The following is a 26836-nucleotide window of genomic DNA, read 5'->3' as shown; positions in this document are numbered from 1 at the left end:
AAAAAAAAAAAAAGCAAATACAAACCAACAAAATAAAACAAAGCATTTGGTGCAGTGAAAGGCCTCACAGGTTAAGTTTTAGAAAAAGTCACAAGCTTATAAACATCTTTTGGTTTTCCCTTATTAGTATACAGCAATTTGTTTAGTTTTGTTACTGGAAAACTGAATATGGTATTCCTACACATTTCCTTCAGTTTTTATTTTCCAGTTATATGGTGTTTATACTTCATATAGGCAAACATTAGCCCAAGCTCCAATTGTCTCTGGAGATGAAGCAAGCTAACTTCCATTACCTTGTCTAAAACAAATTTGGTGTTTCCCATCGAAGCCAGTGAAAGCTTGAGAGATCCAGCAAGGACAAAGTTACTTGTGCGTACAGCATGGGGTCCACATGGACTAGCCATGGCTGCAATGGAAAGAGAGAAAAGTCTTAACCCAATACACACACAAGCACAACACTACAATATGAAGCATAAGATACACAACATAAAAAGCAATGGTTGTTTTTCTTTTAGTATCTTCTCCTTTTAGTATCTTCTCCTTTGACTCTGAAAGAGCCGTGCCACTTTTCTATGAGCTGTAAGGTATATCTACACTGCAGCATGGTTTAGGGTAGTGACTCTCAACCAGGATGCCATGAGATCCTTTGAAGAGTGCCATGAGCTGCCACGTAAATGTTAGCACTATTAAATGTGCAAACATGATTCACAAAATAAACCCAGAGATTTCAAAGAGGAATCCATAGCGTTAAAAACATATTCTGACCTGTTGGGGACTAAGTTCTTTGCAACAGAAATTCTTTGTTTTTCTGTGGTCTAAAAACGAATCAAATCAAAAAACAAACAAACAAACAAACAAACAAACCAACCTAAAGAGCTGCCATTTTCAGAGGCATCCCTTGGATCTAAAAAGGTTATGCTGGTATAGAGATATCTGAGCTAGGTTTAAATAAATTGGCTTGGGTCAAGAATGAATGCAGAGTTTCCTTCTGAGAAAGTAAAATGTAGCTCGCTTGGAACTCTGCTCTTCCAGCTGTGCAATTTCTGAGTAAACCCATTTCAATACTACTTTGGGCAACTCTACTCTTCAGTGGAGCCTAAAGAACAAAAGCACAGCTCATTTATAATTCAAGCCACCTTTCTCTCAAAAAGTAAAAAATATAAATTGAGAGTGTGCCAACAACACATACACTGAAAAAAAAAAATTCACGTAAGAGATACCAAGAGCCTCAATAAGTTAAAATTTTTACTCACTGAAGACTGTTACAAAATGAGTGATTGCATTTGAGATCTAGGTAGACAGTTACCATTCTGCTTTAACCTAAGATACCTCGAACTCGTTTCCCCAAGAAAGACATGAGTGCTACAAATATCTAACAACAGGTCAGGAACGAACAAGTATGATCAGCTACGTAAAATGGTAAACATGAACCCAAACTATTAAGTTGGCATTGCTCCATAAATCACAAAGAAAGATCTAGCCTGTGATCAAGCACAAGACAATCCTATCTAGAGATTTTAATTGCTTTTGCCACTGAGATTTGAATACTCCCCCAAGTAGTTTAGGTTTTGCTTACCTGGGGTAAGAAGTGTGCTTTTCTTGGAAAAAAAAAAAGAAGAGACAGCATTTAGGGAAAATACATACAAGAAAACCCCTAATAAAACTAAGAATGTATATTAATTTATCCATTCTAGCATCAGGGATGTATTTAGATTGCTTAGGTAGCTATTAAACTTATAATGAAAATGCTTGGTTGTAAAGACAATAATTTAGACTTTTAAAGGAGACACGCAAGATGTCTGATGTGAACATAGCCTTGCTTAGCAGGTACAACATAGCTTGTTGAAGCAATTTAAAGTAGTCAGTAGGGTATTACATTCATACTTACAGAGGTAATAGATGTCAATAATCTCTTTGGAGTAATAACCTATGAAAAACAAGATGACAGCATGACAACCAAGTACATTTCATTTATATTTACATGAAATGTATCCATGACCAAAATGCCATTCAAATTTTCTTGTATAAAGCAAATCTGAGTGGTGGATAATTCTTGTTATAAATCAACTAGATTTGTTTTCCTGAACTAAGTTATAAACTGAATAATTCCACTAAAGTATTTTATGAACTATAAAAGCTCAAGAAACACCTATTCAGAGTACAACAAACATACATTTGCACCATTAGCAACACAAAACTAACCATTAACTGGGTACAAACTACAGGTGGTTCAAAAGCAATATTCAACCTCTATTTACATGTAAAATTGTGCAAGAAATATTTCCATTGTTTCTACAGTATGTTCAGCACTTAAATGAACAAGGCACTCTTCTCTGTTCTGGCAATTTGGGTTGTGTCAACACCCACAAATCTTTTCATTGTGTCAAGTTACAAATATAACTCTTTGTGTTCAAAGTCAGCAGTTTATACTGCATTTATAATTTACCTTCAACAAGTGATTACTTCCAGAAAAGGAATAAAAGCAAAAACTTGGTTTTATGATGCCTATTCATTTTTTCACCATCACCAGGTTCATCAGCAGAAAGTAAAACTAAGGAGCTGCAGAACCAGGTAGGTATCCATTTTCAAGAGGGAACTTCATGTTCTACATAAGCAGTCTCAAAGTTCATCTTTATCTGAGAGAAAAGTGGATGTTTAAAGCAGGGGGGCGAGGAGGAGCTATTGGATTTCTTTGTATATGACAGCCAATAATTGCATTAAGAATTGAGCTCAAGCGAACCTTTCAGAAGCCTAATTTACTACTTAAAGTCAGACAAAGACAAGAAGGTAATGTTTTATGAAGGCTTAGATATTTATTTACGTACTCTAAAATGTTCCAGTTGTGCATATCTGGCCACTTTTTCTATATACTTCTCTCTACTTGGTTTGTAAACCTGTTGGATCAGGCCTTATGTCGCACTTGCATTGCCTAGTGCTCTCACCCATGGAGGCCTGTAGGCCTAATTCTAGCATACATTAAACAGATCACAGTTTGAAAGATTATTTTGTCCAGCTTCAAGATATTGACTTTTCGCTAAGAGAACCAAGATACCCCTTCCCACACACACGTGAAAGTCTTGCCAACCCAAGAAACAAAAAAATTGCACAGAATATACCACCACACTGTGTACTGGAAGAGCAAGCCCAGTTTACCAAGCTCTAGAAGAAAATAAACCAAGAAGGCCCCAAAAAGTTAACAGAGCAGGTGACAATGTTTTACAGAAGTGGATATGCCTGTAATCTGTACTAGAAGCACTCTATAAACAGCTGCAATATTTGCTACAAAAGTTATAGCAGTAAAAATCCTACTGTATTGACTTGAATACAAGATGAGCTCCCTGCTCCCCCCATTCCCAGATTATCATGGGGAAAAGGACCCCCTGTCTTCTATTTTCATATCAGCAAACCTCCCCCATTAAAGTACACTCATTATCATTAAACCACTGTGAGAAGCAACATGTGCTCAGTCAAGGAAACCGAGATAAGGGAAAATGTTGGGGTGGGGCGATGGAATCAGATGGCTGGGAGGATTAGGCAACTACTGCTGCGGTCAGGCAACTGCTAGAATCAGACCCAGAGCAGTCTCCTGCCCTCCTCCACTTGTCCTCTGCAGCTCCTGCCCTTCCCTCTGACCTTACTGTCACAAGCAGCTCACTTTCACATCGTGCATGGAGAAGGAACAGAGTACTGTCAGCCCCTGCTCAGGAAAGTGGGGTGGGGGAAGAGGGCTGCAGAGAGACTGGGAGGGGAGGGGGGTGACACAGAGCAAGGGGCCATCTGAACCCCCAGCCACTATTTTCCCTGCTGTAGCAGTAGAAATAGTGGACAAATTCAAGACAACCCTCTGATAATTTTTCAGGTGTAATTATAACAAATGTGTCTTATTTTTTCCACACATGGAATCTAATTATCAGGTTGGTCACCTTATAGTCAAGTAAATACAGCAACTGTCTTCTCTGTGTTTAGAGGCAACATTCTCTTTCTACTATTACATGGTTAATGGAAACTTTTCAATTTGGCCACTGTATAGGGTACGAGCATACAATTTCTATTTTGAGAATGAAAATCAAATAGCAAAGGGAATGAGTACACCAAGAATCATTACCAAGGAGGCATAAATATCTTGTGCTAGATGAAAGTTTGGAATGCATGGCACTTTGCAGAATTGCTAGAAGAGAAAAGCAACATTTGAAAATTTCAGTAGCCAGGGCAATACCACATAACTTGTAAATTGCATCTGATCTCTCCATTTTCAGAATTAGAAACGCTGCATGCTCCATTTTCCCTTTGTTTTGGATCTAATTCTAGCTTCTGTTGAACTCAAGTATAGCAATTCTCATTTTCATTTACCTTAGATTTATTTGTCTTCTTTCTCTTCTCAATTCCTGTGCTTTCTTTCCTCTGAACCTGTAAAACCAAGAAATATTTGAGAATTAAGGAGTACATAAATTCAAGTGCCCTCTTAATAAAAGGACATGTACATACCAAACTGTAAACTTCTATGTTTATTTCAAAGTCACTGGATACATCTTGCCTATAACAAAAAAGGGGACACGGGTTAGATATGGAATGATGCCTTAATACCAGAGATATTATTTTAAAATTAGTTTAAAAGAGAGGAAGAGTAGTTAGCAGTAGCTTTTTACTCTAAAAGGAACATCTACAATAGATTTACCAAAACTTATAAAGATCGTGTGTGTGTGTGTGTGTGTGTGTGTGTGTGTGTGCGTGCGTGCGTGTGCGTGCGCCAGCCATAGCCTATCCTTTCAGGCAAGTGTCACTTCTTACATAATATTTTTACCTATACTGAGTCTGTTTCAAGAAGTGTGACCCCCTCTGGCCAAGTATAAGCAACATTAGTGTATTCTGAGATATTAGTATATTGCTACCTCAAACTAGATTCCAGAACTCGCAATGAAGGAGAAAAACGAAACAAATAATAATACAGTAATAAAAAATCCTGAACACACCCAGTTACCTATAAACAGGATAAATGCAGATCCTCATCCCATCAGCCAAAATCTATGTCAACTGACAACAGTTTTTATTATCTGATAACACAGCATTAGTGCCACGCACAACTCCCCAGACACATTTAGGACTTGAGATTTTATTCATTTTCAAAATGGTCTATACCCCATCCCAAGGAGACCACTAAACTCATAAGTCTTCAGGTTAGGCATTCCTAACAATCTGAAGATACTTTAATATCTTTTTAGTTCAGAACAACATGATCTTTCAAGACACCTGCAATAAAAGGCTACACAGAATTCCAACATCAGAGGACACCTTGGGGAGAATAACCTGTCTGCCATTGCAGGTGTTCCAAGACAGAATGAATGCAGAAGGTGAGAGTAGCTGATGGATTGTAGAATAAATCTAAATTGCATTTCTGAGAAGAAATGGTTACTAAGGATATTATTAGAAGCAGAAAACACTTACCCCACAAAACCCAACAGCCGTTTGCAGAATGTGATATTTTTAGAAAAAAGGTTAAGATTGTAAGCTAGGTCAAAATACTTAATCAGTAGAGTTCTGAAATGGTTTCTTCATACTTACAAAGTAAAAGTTGTAGTAAAAATAAGAGCATCTCCATTTAGGGAATTTGCAGTACTTGCTAAGGGAGTTGCTACCATATTTTCAGCTCCAGATCTCAATAATATTATGTAGTAGTAATTTGCTGCATCTGTAGACAAATTTGAGACCATTTTCAGTAGAACCCTATGAACCGCTAGATTTTTGAAGCACTGAAATGCTCCTTCCCCATCCCTCTCACACATTTGGAGTATGGCTCAGTTAAAAAATCTTGAATTCATTATTTTCAACAGTAACTTTTCGGTTCGTTTTGTTCCAGTATGTTCAGTGCTCACCTCTACAGGCTTCAGCAGTTACAACAGTATTTGAGCAGCTCAGCTGAGTTTTATATCCTACCCAGTGCATGTATGTAGTCCAGGGGTCAGCAACCCCTTGCACGCATGCCAAGCATGGCACACAATGCCATTTTGCCCAGAACATCATAGCCAACCCCAGCTCTGGGTAGCTGCTGACAGCCACAGAGCACGGGCTGGGGGGCAGGGGGCACAAGCAAGGCATCCTGCCATGTACCCCCTGCCCTCATTTTGTTTTTCTGGCATGCCAGCACTCTGGCACCTTCCAAGGTAGGTATTGTGGGGGGTTTTGGCACTCCAGCCAAAAAACGTTGCCTACCCCGATGTAGTCAGATTCATCAATAAACATTAGCCCTCCAGGTCTCTGGTTCTAGTCTATTTTTTAGGGAGCCTGGCTACTTATGCTGCAACCTGGCTTCCTCCTTTCCTGTGCTGCATTCTTCTTACTTATTTCTACAGAAATAAGTAAGGGAGCCTGTACAGTCATCCAACAATCTACCTGTAAAGGGGAAGGTAGGAAACAAGAGGCACCCAACCACAACATGCCTACAAGACAAGAACCCTGTGCCTGGCTGCAGGAAAGAAAAACAGACAGACATGTTGCAGCAAGTGGCAATTTCCATGGTATCAAGAAAAACAAAGTTTCATAGCTGCAAAGTCCATGGCACCCAGAATAATTCACTCTTCTCAGAGCCAAAGTACCAGGCAGGCTCCTTGTAGATTCACACAGGTATTTGAAGTTCTCTGCTGTGATGTAGTTAGGAAACTTTTTAAAAATGTTTAGAATTTGGAGCATAATCTGGTGGCCGATCCTATGGTTTGTAGAGTGAACAATTCCCTTATTACCACTAGAAGTGAGCAGTGTGTTTAATCAATGCCTGTGTTATAGCTGGCAGAATCAGTGAAAAAGGAAGCTTGTTTAAATACATGTAGTTAAATCATTTTCCTATGATGAATTGTATAAATGAGTTACATGACTACTGTGACATGTTATGAGGTTAATCATAGCTATCTGTTCTTCTTACCCACCATGATTTAATTTTATATTCAGTAAAATGAAAGTACAGTTAACATATCAGCAGTCTTAAGAACTTAAAAACAGGTTGTTTATAAACATAATTTCTCATACCACACATGACCAATAAACAAGAGCCACTGGACCTGATATTATCTTTAAGCACTAGTGTTGCCTAAAATAAGAACAGATTAAATAGTCAAAGCAAGCTTTTAAATTCTCAACTCTAGCCACTTCTTGGAAGAACTATTCCTGTCTCCCAGAAAGCCCAAAGAATTACATTCAATGAACAAATGTTTAAAACAAACAAACAAAAAACCCCTCAAAATAGGTTATTGGTTCAAGTACGGGGCTAGAAATTCAGAAAAACAAATTGAAACAGTACATTTCAATACCCAAAATCCAAGATTATGACATCTTTCATGAAAAAAACTGGGCAGACCAGAGATGAGACCGTTAGAGGAAAAAAGCAAACCCCAAAGAAACTCAAAAGCAATATTCCATGTTTTGATAAGAACAACTTGAAGTTCAGAGCATGTTCGTGTTACTAGTTCTAATGACATCCATCTCATCTCAGTTTAAGATTAGGGTCCTTAAGTGTTCGTAAATTACACAAGGGCAAAACAAATAAACAAAGAAAATCATATGAAGTAACTTGCAGTCTCAGAATTCAGTAAGTTCAACATCTGCCTCCCACTTTTCTAGGAAGAACAGTTTCAGCTAGCAAAACGTTTGCTGAAATTTAAAAATTTGATACAATTTTTGTAAGTGTTTTTGGAATATTTTGACTACCTCTGCTACCTGTTTATCTGAATCTGCAATTTCTGCCTTAAAAAGTCCCTCGTTTGGTAGTAGGAAATGAACAGTAATTGAAGTGTCATACATATAGAAATTTGCCCCACAAAAGTGAAGAAAAATGGATAATTATTGTAAGACTGCCTCACCAGGACTGTTACAGCACGTGAGCTGTGGTCACAAGATGCTCAGACGCATGAGGCTTTAGATTTAAGGTATTATTCTAGCTTTTAAAAAGTTATAGCAAAAAGTGATAGAATTAAAACAATGATCAACCAAAACAGGCAAGAGAACTCATTTTTCCTCCTCTGCTTAAGATATGGAGGACTGTATTGCAACGGAAGGTAATTAGGAGGAGGTTAAAAAGGAGGTTTGGGGTTGAGTTTTTTTTTAGTTTTTTTTTTTTTTTTTTAAAGATGGAATCCTATTCACAAAAATTTCCTTTTAAGACCCTGTGAGTTCAGGTAACCCCAGCATCCAAGACAGTTAAAAAATGTCATTCCCTGCCCCCCCCATATACGAAGGCAGCCTACCTGGTTTCTGCATGGTGCTACAAACAAAGTCTGCTTTTAGAGGTAGACGCATTTCTGAAATGGTGACAGTTCCTTTGGATGAAACAAATACCAGGGATGCAGAGGCAGCTTTATTTTTTTTGCTTTGAGGTCCCTCGGTCTTCAGTTTGCTTAGCTCTTCAAGCAAAGAAGTTCTCTTTTCAGCTGCAAGGAGAAATTAGGAAGTGGTATAGAATCAGTCTCCTTTACTTGCAACTGTTTTGTGATTAAGGGACTAAAAGTCCAGCCTAGAAGCGTTTTGCCATTTTCCGGTGAGTGCCTTGTTATGAAGAATTTGCTGAGAATGCCAAAATGCAAGAAATGAGGCAAGAGACTATAGAGGGAATAAAGGGTGCCCCTTATTCAACTCAACTCTGTTCTCTCACAGGTTATAACTAAAAGCCAGAGAATAACAAAGTGGTCTTTCACTCTCTTTCTCAAAGTTTCTTGAGGGGACAAGCTAACATTACAAATATTTTTGTAAATCAAGCAATCAGCCTTGATTATTCACAATCCTTTAAAAAACTTACTCGCAAGCAGAAGTAGTCTTTCTGCTTCAGCTTCTTCTTGTGACCCTTTTCCATGTTCCTCATCAAAACAGCAGTTCAGAGCCTGGCTGGCCTGATAAATCACAGTCTGTTGCAAGTTGATCTCATTATTTAACTCCTAGTATAATCCAACAGTGAAAATAATTAGTGAAGCCACAAGATAATTTTGTTACTTGATCCAGCATATGCAAGAAGGGCCTTTGGAACAGCACTTTAACTATGCTCCCATACACTGGAACAAATGCTTAAACAGATACTGAACTACATGTGTTGCAGGACACTTTTCACTTTTACACCTCAACAATATAATTCCTCTTTCCCTACTGTGATAAAAGACCAGTCCATAAAAAGGTTAATTGTCAACATCCAACATTTAAGCCAGAACTGAAAGAGTAGTACTCTTCAGTAAGGCTTATGAAAAATGTTAGATTACACAGGATGGAAGGAGACCTAAATACTTACAGCAAAAAGAAGAAAAATCATAACAGAACTTACTCAAAAGCTGTAAGCACGAAATGGCAGCACAAACCAGAGCTTTTAAAAGAGCTGTGCATTTTATGGACAGCAAAACAAAGAGTGACTCAGGCATTAATTGACCTACCAAGTTGCACACTGTGTTATGCTAGATTCTGCTGACCGAGTCCCAAATATAAGCAAAATTAGCAGGCCTTGTCTATTTAGGTAACACTTATAAACCACTGAACACTTAAAAAAAAAATTACAGGGAAAGCAGCAAGACTTAAAAAAAAAACAAAACAGATACCTGCATTTTCTGTTTAATATTATTAACTTGATCAGAAGTTCCATTCTTTTTCTCCAATTTAGAAGTAACATCTTCTTTGCGAACAATCACTTGCTTTATTGAAGGACGATCTGTTTCTTTAAATCTTTGAGATCTATATGCATCAATGCTTAAGAAGAGAACTCACTGTTAAATGCACTTAATGTTTACGGGACCGGACTAGCATAGCATTCTTTAATGATGCAGTACGGTATTTGTCCTAGGGCCTTTATCCATACAAGGCAGGATGGGTTCTAATGTGTGAGCCACACAGTCATGCCTCCTGCCATGACATAGGTGCATGGCAGGAGGTGTGACAAAGGGGTCACACATTGGATCTCATCACACCTTATTGCCAATGCAGGGAGAGTCCAATCCCAGGCTCCCTCTGCACCAGCAAGAAGCTCCTGTGGCTGGAAGCTTCCTCAGCTGAAGGTCTTGCAGCTGCAGTGATGCTCAGTGCACCCCTAGGACTGGGAGATTAAGGCTGGGAGTTTGCAACCCCCAGGGCTGGGATAATGTAGCAGCCATGATCACCCAGGGCTCCATACACCCCCAAGACTGGGAGATCGCAGCTGTGCCCCATAGCTGCCAGCATCCAACTGGGTCTCCAGAAGGCATGCTACAGGGACCCAGCATCCACAACTGTGGGATGCTTCTGGGACCCAGTAAGCAACTGCTGGGGCTGCGAGTCCCCTCAGCTGTGGGACTCTCAGCCTTGGCTGAGCATGGTGTTCCCCTGCTGCTGGAAGCCCTGTCAGCTGATGGGGCTCCCAGCAGTAGGTGACAACCTACTACATGTGCAAATTAAAGCTTGATAGCAACCAGCTATGAAGTTAATACACATTTTTCAAGGTCTAACTTTATAGCTGGTTACAGCTTAGTGGTATGAAGGGTACTTCACACATGTAGCTGGACTCCAGGTAACTCCTCAAATAACCAGTTAAATACACACTACTTGTAAAATGTAGAGGGAGCCATAGACCTAGGCAATTTTAAAAAAGAAGGTTGGTATCAACTTATTTAAAAAAAAGGAGAAAAAAAATTATTGCAATATTTTGTTCCAGGCAAAGCTGTGGCAATCAAAGGTGGCTTCGTCAATGAGAGAGGCTTTTATTAAGGCTAAACTCTGGAAGAAAGCCCTCCTTGTCAGTTTTGAGAATGACAATTCCATCACTGCAAAACTCCTTAGCCCATTTAGTTACATGCCAGGGAAAATACAAAACTTTATCAAGCTTCCTTATCTCCACTTCAGAAGAAACACTTTAAAACAACGACAATAGCTATTTTAACAACAGTAAAACACTTTCCACATATATAGCTCAAGCAAAGTATTCATAAAGGAGTTACCTGTATAGAAGGTGGCGATCTTCTGATACTGATCCAATGCTGTCCCCTGATTCTGCTCTAGGAACTTGTGTTCTTTGGTACTTGCCAGACTTTGGGCTTCCATTGCTTGTGCTGCTCCCCTCACCAGCTGACCGACTAGGAGAGGCAAAACCCTGGGGGGGTAGGAGGGAAGGAAAAAGGAAGAATCGTGTCTCATAAATAACTTGTTTCATATAAATTTATTCTGTTCCTTCCTACCCTTGCTTACTCTCCTCCATATTCTCTTGGAGGTAGGCAACCTCTCATTTATCATAGTCTAGAAGGGCTGCAAGGGACCTTGTCTAGTTCAGCTCCCTGCTAAAGGCAGGATCCTCCCCAACTAAACCATCTTAGCCATGTGTCTATATAATACGCTCTTGAAAATTTCCAGGTATGGAGATTTCACAATTTATCCATGTAGTCTGTTCCAATGCCTGACCACACTCGGTCAGAAAGTTCTTCCTAATCTCTAATCTAAATTTCCTCTCCTGCCATGTGAGGCCACTGTTCCTAGTTCTGCTTCCTACAGACATAAGTAGATACATGGGCTTTATCCCTACACCCCTACAACAAATCTTAACTGCAAAGATTTCCAATTTCCTTTTCATCTTTATCCTGCTATGTTCCTACAAAGCTGATGTTAAGAAATGGGGTGAATACTTCCAACTCTCCCTTGTCAAGAAAGCTTTTAAAGCTAAAATGTAGCCAGCCTGACTTGAGTAAGTCTACGGTAGCATATAAATACCCGAGCTAGCCTTAAACAAACTAGCTCAAGTATCACAGAAGCAATCTAGCCATGACGGCATGGCTGTAGTCTGCAGCATAACCATGCTTTTGGTGCTCCGCCATCGCACTGACTGAAGACAGGCCAAGTACCAGAAGACAAGTAGCTATTTCTAATCAGTGGCTGCAGGAAAGAACTGACACTGTGACTTCTTTCAATATACAGCACAAATTTCAGTACCAATGAAATATGAAAAATAAAAGGGAAAAAGACTTGAATGACCAGTATTTTCCCTGCTTCTGCAGGCTCTGCACTGAAGGATAGTAAATTAAGCAGAAACCTCTCTTTCCTTCAGGACAGTCACCCCGAGTTGCTTTTAGTGTTAAATTATAGAGAAAAATTCAGTTATCCTGGAGAAAAACACCAAATAGAGGAGATTGCCATAGGAACAAATACTATTCTCACACTAGAGAAGTGACCCAGAAACAAGCTTTTAGAGAAGCACTACGGAGGATGTACTAGAGAAGAAGAAAGATAAGGATAAAACGAGGAAGAGAAGCCAAGAGAAAAGGCAGATCATAAAATAAACATGTATGAGGGAGAATTGAAAGAAAGGAAATAGTCTTGAGCAAAGAATGCAAGCAGGAAAGAACAGAAAGAAGGCTGGGAAAGCATGCGCTTCCTTGTACTGAATAAGGTACACACTATTGCTCATGAACATGACTGTTGATCTTGATTTCAAGCTGTTTTATTAAGTGTTTAGATTAGCAGCTTAAAATTGAAGACATTTTCATACCAATGTAAAGAACTCCATTGCTTCTTCACTTAATTATGCTAAGTTTCATTATAAGAAATCTATAAGCAGCTTTCATTCATATTTGTTCAGAGATTCTCATGTAAAAAACACCTAACGCATCATGACTGACAGTGCTGCAAATCCCTGTATTTGAACATCTGCTCTTACCTCTGGACTCACAACACCAACAGATTCTGCTAAGGGAGTTAGAAGAGACATAGACGAAATATTCAGAGACTCTTCCTGTTCCTCATCACTCTCAGCTTCCAGGTTCATACTCATTTCTTTTTTTAATTTTTCTATGTCTGGACCATCCTCTTGAAGAATTTCATCAAAGATTTCATTTATTACCTTTGAGCTATTCATCACATCATCACCATCTACACTCATTTCAATTTCACGTACTTTGTCTGAAAAGCAAAAAGATCCCGAAAGAATGTGTTAGAGTTCAGTACTGAAGGCAAACAAGAGTCTTCAGTCACATTTAAGTAAGACTTTGATATGCTGGATCATCTACCACATTTATTCAAATACAAGACAGCCCCACCACCCAATAGCATGGTGGAGGGAAGCAAGCTCCAACACTCTTCCCTTGTACCCCAAATTCTGATGAGAACTTTGTTTTTAAAGGACCAGAAAAAACAAAAAGAAAAAGCAAACCAACAAAAACAAAACAAACAGGTGTTCCCTCCACAGGAAACCACCACTGGGCCTGGAGATAGTACAATGCCAGGCTGGCACTGGGAGGGCGAGAGCCAGCCCCAAGATGCTAATGGGAAGCCCTACTAAAAAAGACACATAGTAGTGCCCATTGAAACAGTCCCCCCACTGCCAACTCTTTTTCCAGTCATAGTGAGTCACTACATTGCACGTATTTTGACTTCCTCTTCATTCCAACAGCTGAGCTGTGCCTTTCTTTCTCATTTTTAATGATTCCTATTTCTTCACCAGCCTTAAACATGTGGCAAACATTGACAACTGGGCCCCCACACAGTTCACCCAGAACTTTGTCACCCCCTCTCTCAGCCCGACTCAGCTCCCCTCTTAGCTTTGTACTAATATCTTGTATAGTTTATACTTCAAGATGGGTGGCACTAACCTATCTTTGTGGTATGCGAGGATCTCAGCTACACAGTTTACGGTGATAGGGGATTGTTCTTGGGCTTTCCCTCTGGCTTGCTCCCTGGGCCTTTTGGTGAGAGGCAAGTGAAATTAGGGAGCATCTCAACTCCAAGGCCTCTGGATTTGCAGCTTGCATGTAGGAGGCCTGGCATGCATTTGGGAGCATCAGAAGCCCCAAGCTGAAGAGTCGCAGAGGTAGGATACTTGCACCAGTGGTAGCACCATGCAAACTTGAACAGTTGAGCTCTGCTCAGTCAATAGAATTCAGAACCAATTTGACCCGTGACACAACATTTCAAAAGAGTAAAGCTTATACTACATATATGTAGGTGCTAAAGTGCTGCTCAAAAGTGTATTTATGGACCTGTGCTAAACTTTGCAGTAGTTTCAAAAAGGTAGCACGCATCAATTCTGGATGAATTAAGTGTTTGGTACTATTTGCAAGTTGTTACAGCCATATGTGACAGGTGGGAACTCCCTGACCAGCCACAGTGCTACGGGTCTCCCACCCATCTCTAGGCATGCTGCCCACCTACCTTTCCTGCCACTCCTTGCTGGTACATCATGTTGTTACGTAGGCAGGCAGCTGCTCTCCGAGGGCCCTGATGTCTGAGGGTCAAAATACATGCTCCAACCACCCCCCTACAGGTGTCCCATACCTTGCAGATGTCGCTAACAGCTGTGCTAAGCTCCAACTTAAGGTGCTCTGCCACCTACCTTCCCCCTTACAATGTTTAGCAGGGGAGGCTTTTCCCTGCTGCTCCCAAAAACAGGCTCCCCTAGAGCCTGTGATAGCCCTAGAGTAGTGAGCACCCCACTGGTGCTCCACACACACCTCCCCCCACTAAAAAATTGACTCCTCTGGGTGTCTCTAGGCTGCCTTCCATACAGGCACTCCTCCAGCCTGTTGCAGCCTACATTCAGTGGTGAGCACCCCACCGGTGCTCCACCACACCATGTTTAAAATGTCAGGGTTATTTTCAAATTTGCTTTTTGCTTCCTATGCTCAGGAAGAGCAGTGTCTGATGGTAAGGCAAGGGAGAAGGGACTGCCTGGGGGAAAACGTTGGAGGGAAACAGAGCAAAGGGGCTACCTGACCCTCCAGATTCATTTTCCCCGCTAAAGCAGTGGGAAGAGGACAAATTCAAGGCAAACCTCCAATTATTAGATTCTATACCTGGAAAGTTATATCAATTTGTTATATATATTTCCATATATAGAACCTAATTATTGGTGGGGAGGGGGTTGTCTTATAAATCACCATCATCTATTCAAGTAAATATGGTTCTTGCTCTCTCAGTCCTAGTAAAAATCCTGATTTTGGTTTGGTGGGATAGAAGTATATGGAATCCTGTACAATCTTTGATTTCCCCTCAGCCTGAAGGGCGTGTGCCTGAAAGTTTGCAAAGAAAAGGTGGGGGGGTTTTCTATTTTCTAGTTGGTCTAATAAAAGGTATCACCTCTGAACCAAGTTTTACAGTTTTGTATTCTTCTTTGTCTCAGACCAACACAGCTTCAAAACAGATCCAAAGAATCCTGTAGTAAGTTTAAGGCATTGACCCTTAGAAAACAGTAATTTTCTCACTTCACTCTAAACTGGCTTACATATTTTGCATACCCATTACCAAGAAGCATACTGAGTACTAACATACAATACCAACAAAAGCAAGTAATTGAACTCATCTCTTAAAATGAATGAAAGTAAATCAAAGGAACTCATTTTTCCTCTGAATACGGGTCACAATAATCTTCCTAACACACTTTGGAAACATGAATTATCACTGAAAATACACAACTTCATTATAAAAGGAAAGTGAGTTTCAGTAATATTTACTAGACTTTGACTTTAAAGAACATACACTTCATTGGTTTAGAACTGTAGGACTGAGCTACTTAATGCATACATGCTTACGTGCAAGGAATTTGTTCTTTTCTACACAATATCAGTCAAGTTGACTTGGGACTGGCCAACTATAGTTACAAGATACAAAAGACCAGTACAAACCTTTCTCTTTCTCCACAACCTTTAAGGGACTCTCTGGCAAAACTGTCTTCAAATGACTGGTTTTATCAGTCTCTTCACATTTAGAAGGGCCTAAGATACAAAGAGAAGTAAGTTACTGTAGGTACATGACTACATTTTTCATTCTTAAGTTTCCCCATAGTTCAGAAAGAGTCTAAATCTAGGCAAAAAAATAGAATTTATAGCAGTAATACTAGTCTAAACTTTAATTTTATAGTCAGGTATTGTATACCTTATGTTACACTAAGCCTAGACTCCTTCCACTTGAACAGAGAGCAACCTGGATCAGCAACAATGCTCAGACTCCTGTTCTGCTCTCAAGACTGAGAAAACACCCATTACAGATGAGAAAGCTGAGGCAGCAGATCAATTTGATGACCGTGTTAGGGAGCAAATACCTCAGCATCTCCACAAATGAGGGTGGAAAGGTGGTCTTGGCTAGATGAAGTCTGGGGCCACATGTAAACATTCAGTTTCTCCTAGGAGAGTTGCTGCTTTCTCAGTAGGAACCATGTGTACAGATGCTTAAGTTTCTCCCAGAAGAAAAACTAAGTCTTATCTGGGAGAAAAATAGCTCAGGAATAATTCTCCAAGAGTTAAATCTCTCCCAGTAATGTCTGTATATACCCACTTCTGGAAAAAGCCACAACACAGGTCATCATCTTAGGGCAGCTTCTTATCACTCCAGGGACAGTGTGCCAACTCAGGCTGGATTTTACTGCTGCAGCTGATCAGGGAGAACACCCCATTTGAGTGCTTTGGGGCTGGAGAAAAGCGGAGACCCTTCACAAATGCCCACATTGTGCTCCAAGAAAATCACTGCCTGCCAAAGCACTGTGTTGCTTATATAAATCCTGAACAGTTTGGATCAGCCAGTCAGGGTTCCTCTGTACACTTCTGTGCTCTGCAGTCTGCCTGATGCCATCAAGTGCTTAAAGGAGCCCCCTTACTGCACAGCATCAGCACTGCAAGATGTCACTCCTTAAAGGCTAAGCTTCTGAACATTTGTTCAGGGTTCACCATGTAAGTTTTTGTTTGTGTTTTTTTTTTACCAGGAAAACAAAACTAGGAGAATTCTCCCAGATCATCTGAACGTGTATACACAGCTAGATTCTATTTTTCACTATTCTGTAATGGCAGAATATCTGATAGGCTTCCTAGCGCCTGGCAGACTTGGAAAACCCTGTCATGGCTCTTCTTTCCCAACAGCAGCAGACAACCACAACCACATCATGAAGCTCTGCAAAAAAGTTAGGGCAGAGGATTTATTTGCAACAGATTCTCTTGAAGAACTTGACACAAGTTGTATTAAGATTATTCCAGGTTGAACAGTAATAACCTTCACCTTACTTGCTCTACCTTTCAGACAAGTCTATGGAAACATTCTATGAACATCAGCCAGAAACAACTAACTTGTCTAAGTAGTCTAACTTAACTAACTAGTCTAACTTAAGCTTGCTGGATTGGCAGTCTGTTCACTTAGTTTAGATCTAGCTAAGTTATGATTAGGCTTACCTAATTGATAAATATCAATTTTGCCTGATACTCACAGTAGCCATCACAATTTATAGAAAAAGGACACTTTTTAAAAAAAATCTGGGCTAGGTGTAGGGAAATCCAAGGTGGGGGAGCTGTGTGCATGCACATAGCATAGACACATGGCAGTTGCTGTGGGTGGGGTAGGAAGAGCCCCACCTGCGCTGCTCATGCACTGCTCCTCTGGCAGTACCTTGGGCAGTGCCACTGTAGAAGCCAAGCGCCATGCTGGTAGAGCTGTTGGCAGCCAGGAGCCCAGGGCTGCCAGCCACTCACGCTGCACAGGTCCCAGCCAGGAATTGGGGCAGGGGTCAAACTCGTAGTGAGCTCAGCCCCTACATGATCAGGTATGCTTTATCAATTTATGGATATTTACTTTTTATATTTTACCACATGATTTTATAAAGCTTTTAAGCACCCCTAATTCTGCACAATCCTGAAAATTTTGAAATTGATAAAAATTTTAATAAATGCTTGAAAATTAACATCAAATTTTAGCCCTTGAAATAATTAAACAATAAGAACTGAATTCTGCCAAACCTAGTTTTGCTGCTACCTATCAATATGAAGACACATGGGCAGCCACATGGGGATGTGGTATACTTGTACCTACAATGGACTGTTCTAACCACCATCAAAGAGTCACACTGTTGTAAATAGGAAGGCTAACCTTTACATCAGTATAAGTCACAGTAATTCTAGGAAGACTGTTCTCACCTGAAGATTCCAAAGTGGAAGGCTTTGGCAACCTTTCAGATGCTGGACTCTTTTCTGCAGCTATAATGGAAGTTGCATCAGAACGAGGAGGATGCTTTCCTTGGTTTTCCTGAGCATGAAAAATAAGTTACATCCAGATAAGTTCCATTACAGGAAACTAGAAAAACTAAGCGAAATCATTGTGCTCAAATGTCAGTAGCAACCAAACGCATTTTTAAAGGATTTAAGAAATGAGAGCAGGAGACAGTTACAGTGTATATAACAAAGGGACACTTCAGTGACCCAGCAGGTTGGATTCTACAGAACACTGAAAGACCTGGTCTACTGTGGATCAGAGGGAAGAGATTTTTTAAGTTATAACTGAAAAGCTATGTTACATAGCCAAATAGCATCTTAATAGTAAATCGACTTGTGCTTTTAGTATTTTGAAGCTTAAGTGAAGGAAATTAATATCTTCTTTTAAAATATTGACAGGTACAAGAGACATCTCTTTCAGGCACATGAATGTTTTGCATAAGCATTCTTCCTAAAGGTGGTCTGAAGAGAAAAAAAAAAAGCCAGTTTCTGTCAAAAAAGGGAGCTAAGATTTTATAGCTTGGGGGGGAAAAATTTACTCATAGCAAATCAGAGCCACTTCACAAGCAATTTTTTGCTTGGGAAAAGCACGTGAATCAATAATTATTTGTATCTCTCCTCCCCTCCTTATGCTCTATACAATATTGACAACATCTGTGAATTTGCACATAAAAAAAATCTTAATATTTTAAGAGCCTTACTCTGTCTGTCCATAACACTTTATTCACGCTCTGATTGGCTGACAAACAGCCAATCAAAGTACAAAGAAGCATTTGGACAGGTGGCAAAGTGCTGCCATGATGGTGGGGAGACAGGGGATTGAGCAGGGGAACGAGGCCAGCACTGCAGGCCTTGACCCCCCTGCCCTGCTCCCTGCAGGTGGTGACGATGGAGTGGAGGGGTGAGGCCACCAGAGTTGGCTACACCTTGGAGATGATGGCAGCAGCGCAGGGGGGAGTGTAATCAGGACGCCAATGGAAGGTGAGGCCACCAGCACTGGCCTCGGCCCGTTCCCCTCCCCCGGCTTCTGTTGCCACCACTTGCTGGGCTGACCTGGCAGCAGTGTGGGGGGAGGAACAGGCCCAGGTTTGACATGGGGGGGAAGAGCAGGTCCACTGCAGCGGGGCGGGGCGTGCACAGGGCAGCAAGCCCAGCCTGACATGGCCCAATGCAGCAGTGACTAAGGGAGGGGAGAAGTGGGCCTCCCCCACCCACATAAACCTGTGCCTGCTGCTCCCCCGACCCCTGCCACAGCAGCCTGGCTTTTCCCCACCCTCAGGCCCGGTCCTCCCCTGTATTGGCCCAGGCCCACTTCTCCCCTCCCCTCCCCTCCCCCCACTGCTACGGGGTGGGGGAGGAACAGGCCCAGGCTCAGGCCCCAAGCAGCAGGAAGGAAGTGGGGAGCAGGCCCAAACACAGGGGCAGTGGCGCGTGTGGCACAGGGCTCCATTCCCACCCATTCTTCCCCCCACCACCCCAGTCATTCTCGACAGGCAGTTGGCTAGTACCCACTACATTACCGTTTTGGTATCTGGAAATTTGCTTTTTGAATGTTCACCTCTCTCAGCACTCCACAAATTTCCCTTGTCAAACCGGCCACGAATACAAGCAAGTTCTCTTTCACGCTCCTAAGCAAAGGAGAGTTATACATTAGCCTAAAATATTTTCTTGTCAAAACTGACATAATATATAGCTCTACATTGGAATTCCTCAGCAGAGGTGAAGCATTAAAAACAATTCCTGAAATGTATAGACAAGCTGTTGAAATCTAGCAAACCATACCTGTTTGAGCTGCTGTGCTAAACTGGCAGTGGAGGAGTTCTCATTTTGTTTGAAAAGTCTATCTTGGATTGTCTTTGTATTTGGTGTAATAATGGGTGTTCTGTATCCAGTAGATGTAACAGGACTTTGTGCACTATGTTCTTGACAGCGCTCTCCAAAACGTTCCAGGAAGGGCTTAATTCCTGATCCCCCTACAAGAACAACAGTTTGGGCACTACAAAACTACCATGTATCCTTACAATTTAGAACATTAAAAAAATGCAGCTGTTATACTATAAAACCTTCTGTTTTGTTCACTTTAGTCCATTATACTTTTTAACATTCTGGGGATTTAACTTTTGCTCTCATCTTAAAGGATATCAAAGCAGCATAAGTCCAAATAGACAGGCATCTTATGCTCACTAAAATGTCACAATCTATCAACTGATAGATATTAAAGCTGACCTGCTTCCTTCTGTGCTCTTTTCAGAATCAGAGTTTACATACGCTAGCAAAAAGTATTCCTGAACTGAAGTTAGAAATGCTGTTTGGTATTTATTTAAGAAACTACTTGGGACCATTAGCATCTATTTTATTTGGGCGTCTGGAAAACAGACTTAGTTCTGCAATTTACTTTGCTATTCCTCCCAAGAGTTCAGGTGACCAGTCTCAAGTCTGAAGAACACCACAAAGAAAAAGCCTTAAACAAAAACAATCTTTTAGTATCACGCAGGTACAAGGGAACATGAAGATTGTCTGTTTTTTTATGACCATAGTGACTCAGTAATGAATGAGTGTCTGATGTACTGATAACTGTGTAGATTCTAAATTCAACAGTTCTTTCCCCATACATATATAAAAAACATAAGATTTAGTAATGTGCAAGTCAATTAGATTTCATTTTAGGAGGGACTAAAATATACTTGTGAGCATCTATGGACAAATTACCTCAGAGTTTAAAAAGTGGTTCTGGGGAACACTAGTCAAACCATGTCCAAAAAATCAGATTTTGGAAGCCCCACTATAAACGAAGACTATCATTTGGATACTTAAAAAAAATTATTAATAGATAGAAGCTAGAAATCCCACATTCACAACAGCTAGCCATTACCCGGTACAGATTAATATCAATTAGTAGGTAACTGACTCTGGAAAGGAAGAATTAGTGCAACTGAAAGATGTGTTTACAATAAATTGTTGTTTGGGGATGGGGTTTAAACCATAAGAGTACCTTATCACTCCCAGTCACTTACCTGGTGTGGCTGGCTTATCCTTATGTTCACGTTGCACATGTGTTCCTTTGATTGGCTTTTCTCTGGAAAGAATTGGCTGAGATAAGGCTGGTCCTACTGTTGGTTTAAGTCCCTCTGTTTTCTGGGGGCTGCAGGGATTCTCCTTTAACACTTTTGGTACCTCGGTTTCCTTCAGATTGGGAGCAGCGACTCTGGAGGATTTTACTATGCAATTATTTGATCCCTGAAGAGGGAAAGAAAGATCGTTCAACACTTAAACCAACAGAGAAACCACATATTCTTAATTCCACTTGAGAGGTGCTATGAAAGAATGTTGCTATATGCAGAATTTTATCACCAAAGCCAAGAGAGCAATAAGAGGCATAAAAACTATTAAAGGATTTTTTTTTTAGATTTAATATAATTGAGTTTCGATAGACGATCTTGTCTTTTTGCAAATGTTTTTTTCATTTCAAGGACCTTTTGTAATTCACAATAACAAGCTCAATGTAATTTCATACACTGAATGCTGACCATTATAAAATGCAAGTCAGTTGTCTGAAATAAATGTCTATAGAGTTTAATATAATGTCACAATCAACTATATAAATAACTAGCTTCTCAGAGCAAGATTCAGATATGGATTCATGCAAGTCAAACGAAAGTCAAACGTCACTCTTTCAAGTCCCCCACTGCTGACCACACAAAAGAATGGCAGTTGCATAGTCTGAAGCTACGTCTCTTCCACAGTCACCAGCAGTCTTATTTTACAGTTAGAATTATAAAATAGCTTGCGATATCCTTTAAAATATTAGATGATTAAAGTATTAAGCTAGAATAAACAAAACCCTCAATTTTAAAACTAAGTTACTTTATTATTATGTCATGGACCATCATTTCCAACATTCAGATTAGACAGTTAGGAGTTAATATTCATCCAAGAAAAACCCTATCAAGTTAGCTACTACTTAACACCGATCACTCACCAATATCGTAGAGGTTGCTGGTTTATTTATAGATGCCTCAACAGCCCTTTGAGGACAGGATGCAGCTTCCTGCTTTACACTGCTGCTATTGATTCTAGCAGATGCTCCACTTGTAGTGGACAATTTGGATAAACAAGTAGTACCAGGCTGTTCTTGTGTATTGTTTTGCTTTGCAGATGGACGACTTAGATCATTTTCCCAGGAACCAATTGTAGCAGCAAGGTTAGCTAAACGGCCTCTTCTCCCAACTGGAGTATCACTTGCCAGAGCAAGAGATGGTTGTTTGGGTGGAGATGGAGCTGGTTCTTTTGACTGGAGGGGAGACAGGTGAGAACTTTCAGATCCATCTGAAAAAGATTAAACAGAAAGAACACAACTTAAAAAAAAACCCCACACACTAAAAACGGCTAACTGTTTACATCTTATCAGATGTGTTTAACACACGTTAAATAAAATTAGCATGCAATACAATTGTTAATTAAACAGATAATTTTGTAAAGACACTGGCAGGTTATTTAACTAGACTCCAGCTAATCATGGAGCCAATCACTTAAATCTATAATGCCACACGCAAGACAAGCATAAGATTAAAAATAATTAAAATGGGGGGAGTTAGGGGGGCAGTGCTCAACTGCTTTCCATTCTTTTGGGCAGTGGTTTGTTTTTTTTTTTCCTTCTCACCACAGCATTAGTGGCATAGTAATGGTTTTATAAAGAAGTCCTATAAACAGTCACAGCAAGAACTTTGTTGTGTTCATTTACACAGGTAAATTCCCTAAGTTTAATTATTTTTAGAGGTGCACCGATACATTGGTCTGAATCAGTACCAATATAAAGAAAATTTGAAATTTCAAATATCAACTGATAAATGCCTGTGCTACACACAGTCGCAACACAACACTCAAGCAGCGAGGAGCAGAGCCAGCAGCGTGGAGAGCTGCCTCTAGCTGGTCAGTCCGTTGTGGTAGAAGGGGACTGGGAAAGGAAGGGGCGTTGGGGGCAGATCAAAACCCCCCAGTGAGGGATGGGGCAGGGGGTAGAGCCATGACTTTTGGGGGTGGATTGGCTCCCACCACTGTTTGTACCCCAGGAGGGCACAAGGGGTGGGGGGCCATGTGCCCCCCAGATCTGCACAGGAGTACACCCCAAATTCCACTGCAGTACCAGCTGCCCAGTGCAGCCCTGGCTTTTCCCTGCACATGGGTGGAGGCAGGTCATTGAGCTGAGGCAGCACTGGGCAGCTGGTGGTGGTGGTGCTGGGAGCAGGGTGGCAGTGAAATTTGGGGTGAAAGCAGCATCCTCCCAGTGCCATCGGCACCCATTCCAAAACCAGCCCCCGAGAAGAGCCCCACACAGCCCCAGCTGCAGCTCACCCCGCACAGATCCAGGGGCCACACGCCCCCTCCCCCACCTGTGCCCTTCCGGGGTGCAAGCGGTGGTAGGAGAGCACCACCCCCACCATGAGCCATGGGCAGTACCTGCCCCTACCCCCTCTCTCACCGCAAAGGGCACTAATCTGCCCCCCGTACCAGGCCCCTTCCCTCCCCCATCCTCTTCCACCACACCAGACTTATCAGCTGGAGATAGCTGTATCAGAAATTGGATTGCTATCAGCTGATATGCCTCTTTAAATATTGGCTATTGGTATCGGCCCCCAGAATCTCTATCAGTGCACCCCTAATTAATTTCTGCATATGGAATAGAACATACCAGTATCATCCCAGCGACGTCGCTGTTCAGCCAGTTTCTGCATACGTGTTTTAACTGAAGAGGCTGTTGGAGGTTCTGATTTCAAGACAGGCTTTTCTCTCTCATCACACAATGGAACAGGCTGAACTGTTGGAGCCACGTTAGTATCAGTTTTTTGTAGCTGTGTGGTCTTCTCAGGTTGATGGTCTATGGAAGGGGAATTAATCGGCTGTGTATTCTCTGAGCTAGAAACTGGAACCTCCACACTGTTAGAGCAGAGCCTTTTTGATGGGGATGGCTTTGTACTAGGTTTCACTGTTAAAATTAAAAGTTTTAGAACCAATTATTTGTCAGCCTTTATTATCTTAGCTTGTAATTTAAACTGAATGCCCACCACCCATTTTGGTTTCTCTTTAAAAACTCTCCATTAGGTCTTAAAATTTCCTTTAAAAAATAGTTCCTTTGGCTTATTATCCCTTCAGACTTATTCCTGTTCCTTCTGAATGTAAGCTAATACCAAAGAGGAAAGTTAGAGAGTGACTTTCATAGCAGAGACTTTCATTTACACTAATCAATAGGGCCCGGAATAAATTCTGAATCCATAAAACTGTTACTATCTGTTTAGATTCATATCTGCCTAGACCAGCGGTCTTCAAACTTTTTTGATCAGGCACCCCTATCAGTAAAAAATTTTTGAGCATGCATCCCCAATATATGTATATTTATAAATTATATACATGTACTACTGTACTAATATATTATGTACATTATAAAACAAACACAAAAATAGCAATTAAAAAAGGGTGAGATAAAGATAAAATAAAATAAATATAAATAGACGTTCTAATATCTTCTTCCCGCACTCCAATGGATTGTCTTGTGCACCCCCTCGGGTGCGAGCACCCCACTTTAGAGACTACTGGCATAGACCACAGGTGGGCAAAATATAGCCTGCAGGACAGATTCAGCCCACACAGCAATTTTGCCCTCTGGCCCACCAAGCAGCACTAACCTCTGCTGCATGCCAGTCTGTTAGCTTGCTGCAAGATGCCTGCACAGCAGTGGCAGCCCCCAGCCCTGCTGGCTCAACAAGGAGCATAGCAGCACAGGGGCAGCGGTGGGAGCCCTAGTGAAGGCACTGCATCCAGAGCAGAGGGCCAGTCTCCACGGAGACCACAGTCAGATGGGGAGTTCCATAAAGGTCAGTCCCCAGCCCCAGCTCCCTTCCCAACCCCAGATGCAACACCCTTGCCAGAGCTCCCACCACTGCCCACATGCTGCTGCACTGTGCAGCACTGCTACATCCAACACCACGCTAGCAGGCCCAGTTGCCACTGCGCAGGCATCCCGGGGCAAGCTGCAGGCTAGCATGGAACAGGGGTGCCCCAGCACTCCCCACCTCCCCCAGCCCCAGCCCAATCCTGGCCACTGCTTCTAAGTGTATGGCAGGCTGTTGAGTTGCTGGCAAGTCCACCCCTCTTTCTCCCTCATCTGCAGGCTGCATGGCCTGAGCTGGGAGAGGGAACAGAGGAGGAAACAGGGAGGCTAAATTCCCCCCACTTGGCAGTGACATGTGGCTCTCCCCTGCCCCTGCCTCTCCTCCTCAGCCTCCCAAGCCTCCTCCACAGGGTTTGCAGCACCCCTCTCCCCCTTGTGGGCACTGCTGCCCCACAATGAGGCTCAGTGGTGGCTTCTAGGTGTGCCCCAGCCCTGCCCCAAGATTCCAGCCACCACCCCAAGATCCCAGCCCCTGATACAGCTCCAGGAAGCATGCAACTAGGTGGGGAGTTGCTTCAGGCCTGCAATTGTGGGGTGGTGACGGCATGGGGCCAGGGTGGGGCACAGCTGCGATACGCTTCCTGCACGTCCCCATCTGCAGATCCCACAGGGGCATGCAGGCAGCAGATCCTGGATGTGGTGGAGCACCAGGGCTTGCCACTTTATGGCTATCACAGGCTCTGGGGGAGCCTGTTTTTGGGAACAGCAAGGAAAAGCCTTCCCTGCTAAACATTGTAAGGGGGAATTAAACATTGTAACTGTTTCCCCAGTTTAATTGGGGGGGGGGAGAAAGAAAAAAAAAAGTGGTGAGGGAGGGAGTAAGGCTGGGACTAGAGAAGGCGTGGGGGGAGGGTTGCAGCGCAGCCCATTTGTCACTCCTGGGGCCACAATAGGGAGAAAAGTGGGGGGAGCCATCAGTGGGTGTGGGACATGGGGGCACAGCTCTCTGTGGGGCTGTGCTGGATTCTTCCTGGGAGGGTGGCGGGGGCATGCCCCTGGACCTGCACATGGTACAAGAGCAGGCCACCACCTGCCCTGAGCATTGGGAAGAGTCTGGCACCACCACCAGCTCCAGCCTCCATGGAACGGGGCCAGGCTTTTCCACTTGCCCCCACCCCAGCGGTGCTTGCAGCTCCGAGAAGCCAGAGCTGCTACCAGTGCAGCTCAGACCTGTCCACCCTGGGAGCAATTCCCAAGGCCTGGCCAGGGTCAGAGCCAGGACACTAGCAGCCTCAGGCACTGGCTCCAGCAACCCTCTCCTTTGGCCCCAGTGCAGCTACCACTCCATTCCCCATGCAACTACCTCCTGCACCCCATTTTCCCCCCAAACCAGAAACCTGTGCCTCATGTAACTGGCATAGCAGCACTTTTAGCTTACCAGCACCACCTGTTTTTCAGTTCAAATCCCTATTAACTGGCATGAGTGAGGAATGAGCCATTCCCCACTCATGCCAGTTAACAGAAATTTGAATTGAAAAACAGGTGTAAATCAGTAAAAAAAAAAAAAAATTGAATGACTTTTTTAAAATCAGGGAATTTATCAGTGGGGGGAAAAAAGGAAAAAAAACGGTAAAAACTGAGAGTGCAGAACACTACGTTTAATATGGAAAGATATTTTTAAAACTTTACTACATGGGGAAAAAAGTAACAGCTTGGTCAAAAAAGTAATATCAAAAGAAAAATCAGGATGTTAGAAACCGATTCTCTTCCTAAAGTTTTCTGAAATCTCTTCTATGTCAAAAGAAGATACCTTCTTCACCAGGCAACGATGTATGGTTACTGGTTTCCGACAAAGGTTCTCTGGTCCTTTTTGTCTGTGCCGTACCCCTCATTCCTGCTGTGGGCCGCTCAGCCATTTTCTTCTGCAAGTTCTCTCGTCTTGCACGGGTTCGTTCAAGTAATTTCTGAATATAAGGCAAAGCACCATGAATGTTACATGCATTGCTGTTTT

General features: G+C 41.9%; 1 protein-coding gene and 1 long non-coding RNA gene across 2 annotated transcripts in view; one reads left to right on the top strand and one right to left on the bottom strand.

Annotated features, from left to right (window-relative positions):
* LOC109312596 overlaps positions 1-8068 on the top strand; it is a 13805-nt gene extending 5737 nt beyond the window's left edge. Inside the window, exons 2-3 of the long non-coding RNA XR_002101868.1 lie at positions 2417-2422; positions 8057-8068. This is a non-coding gene — a long non-coding RNA (uncharacterized LOC109312596). The remainder of the gene's footprint in view (positions 1-2416; positions 2423-8056) is intronic.
* Positions 1-26836, bottom strand: part of ANLN (anillin actin binding protein) — a 41659-nt gene that overhangs the window by 11509 nt on the left and 3314 nt on the right. Inside the window, exons 2-19 of the mRNA XM_019538661.1 lie at positions 26636-26789; positions 23629-23922; positions 21919-22265; positions 20954-21176; positions 19722-19912; positions 19460-19567; positions 17865-17973; positions 12635-12876; positions 10929-11080; positions 9561-9708; positions 8780-8915; positions 8232-8414; positions 5560-5686; positions 4486-4534; positions 4351-4407; positions 1889-1927; positions 1577-1598; positions 294-406 (exon numbers count right to left, since the gene is read on the bottom strand). Coding sequence (XP_019394206.1) covers positions 294-406; positions 1577-1598; positions 1889-1927; positions 4351-4407; positions 4486-4534; positions 5560-5686; positions 8232-8414; positions 8780-8915; positions 9561-9708; positions 10929-11080; positions 12635-12876; positions 17865-17973; positions 19460-19567; positions 19722-19912; positions 20954-21176; positions 21919-22265; positions 23629-23922; positions 26636-26789 — 2694 coding nt within the window. The remainder of the gene's footprint in view (positions 1-293; positions 407-1576; positions 1599-1888; positions 1928-4350; positions 4408-4485; positions 4535-5559; positions 5687-8231; positions 8415-8779; positions 8916-9560; positions 9709-10928; positions 11081-12634; positions 12877-17864; positions 17974-19459; positions 19568-19721; positions 19913-20953; positions 21177-21918; positions 22266-23628; positions 23923-26635; positions 26790-26836) is intronic.

The sequence above is a fragment of the Crocodylus porosus genome, unplaced genomic scaffold (genome assembly GCF_001723895.1).
Source record: "Crocodylus porosus isolate Cpor-Errol unplaced genomic scaffold, CroPor_comp1, whole genome shotgun sequence".
Classification (NCBI taxonomy): Eukaryota; Metazoa; Chordata; order Crocodylia; family Crocodylidae; genus Crocodylus; species Crocodylus porosus.
The sequence above is the reverse complement of the archived record's forward strand: the minus strand, read 5'-3'. Positions and strand labels throughout refer to the sequence as shown.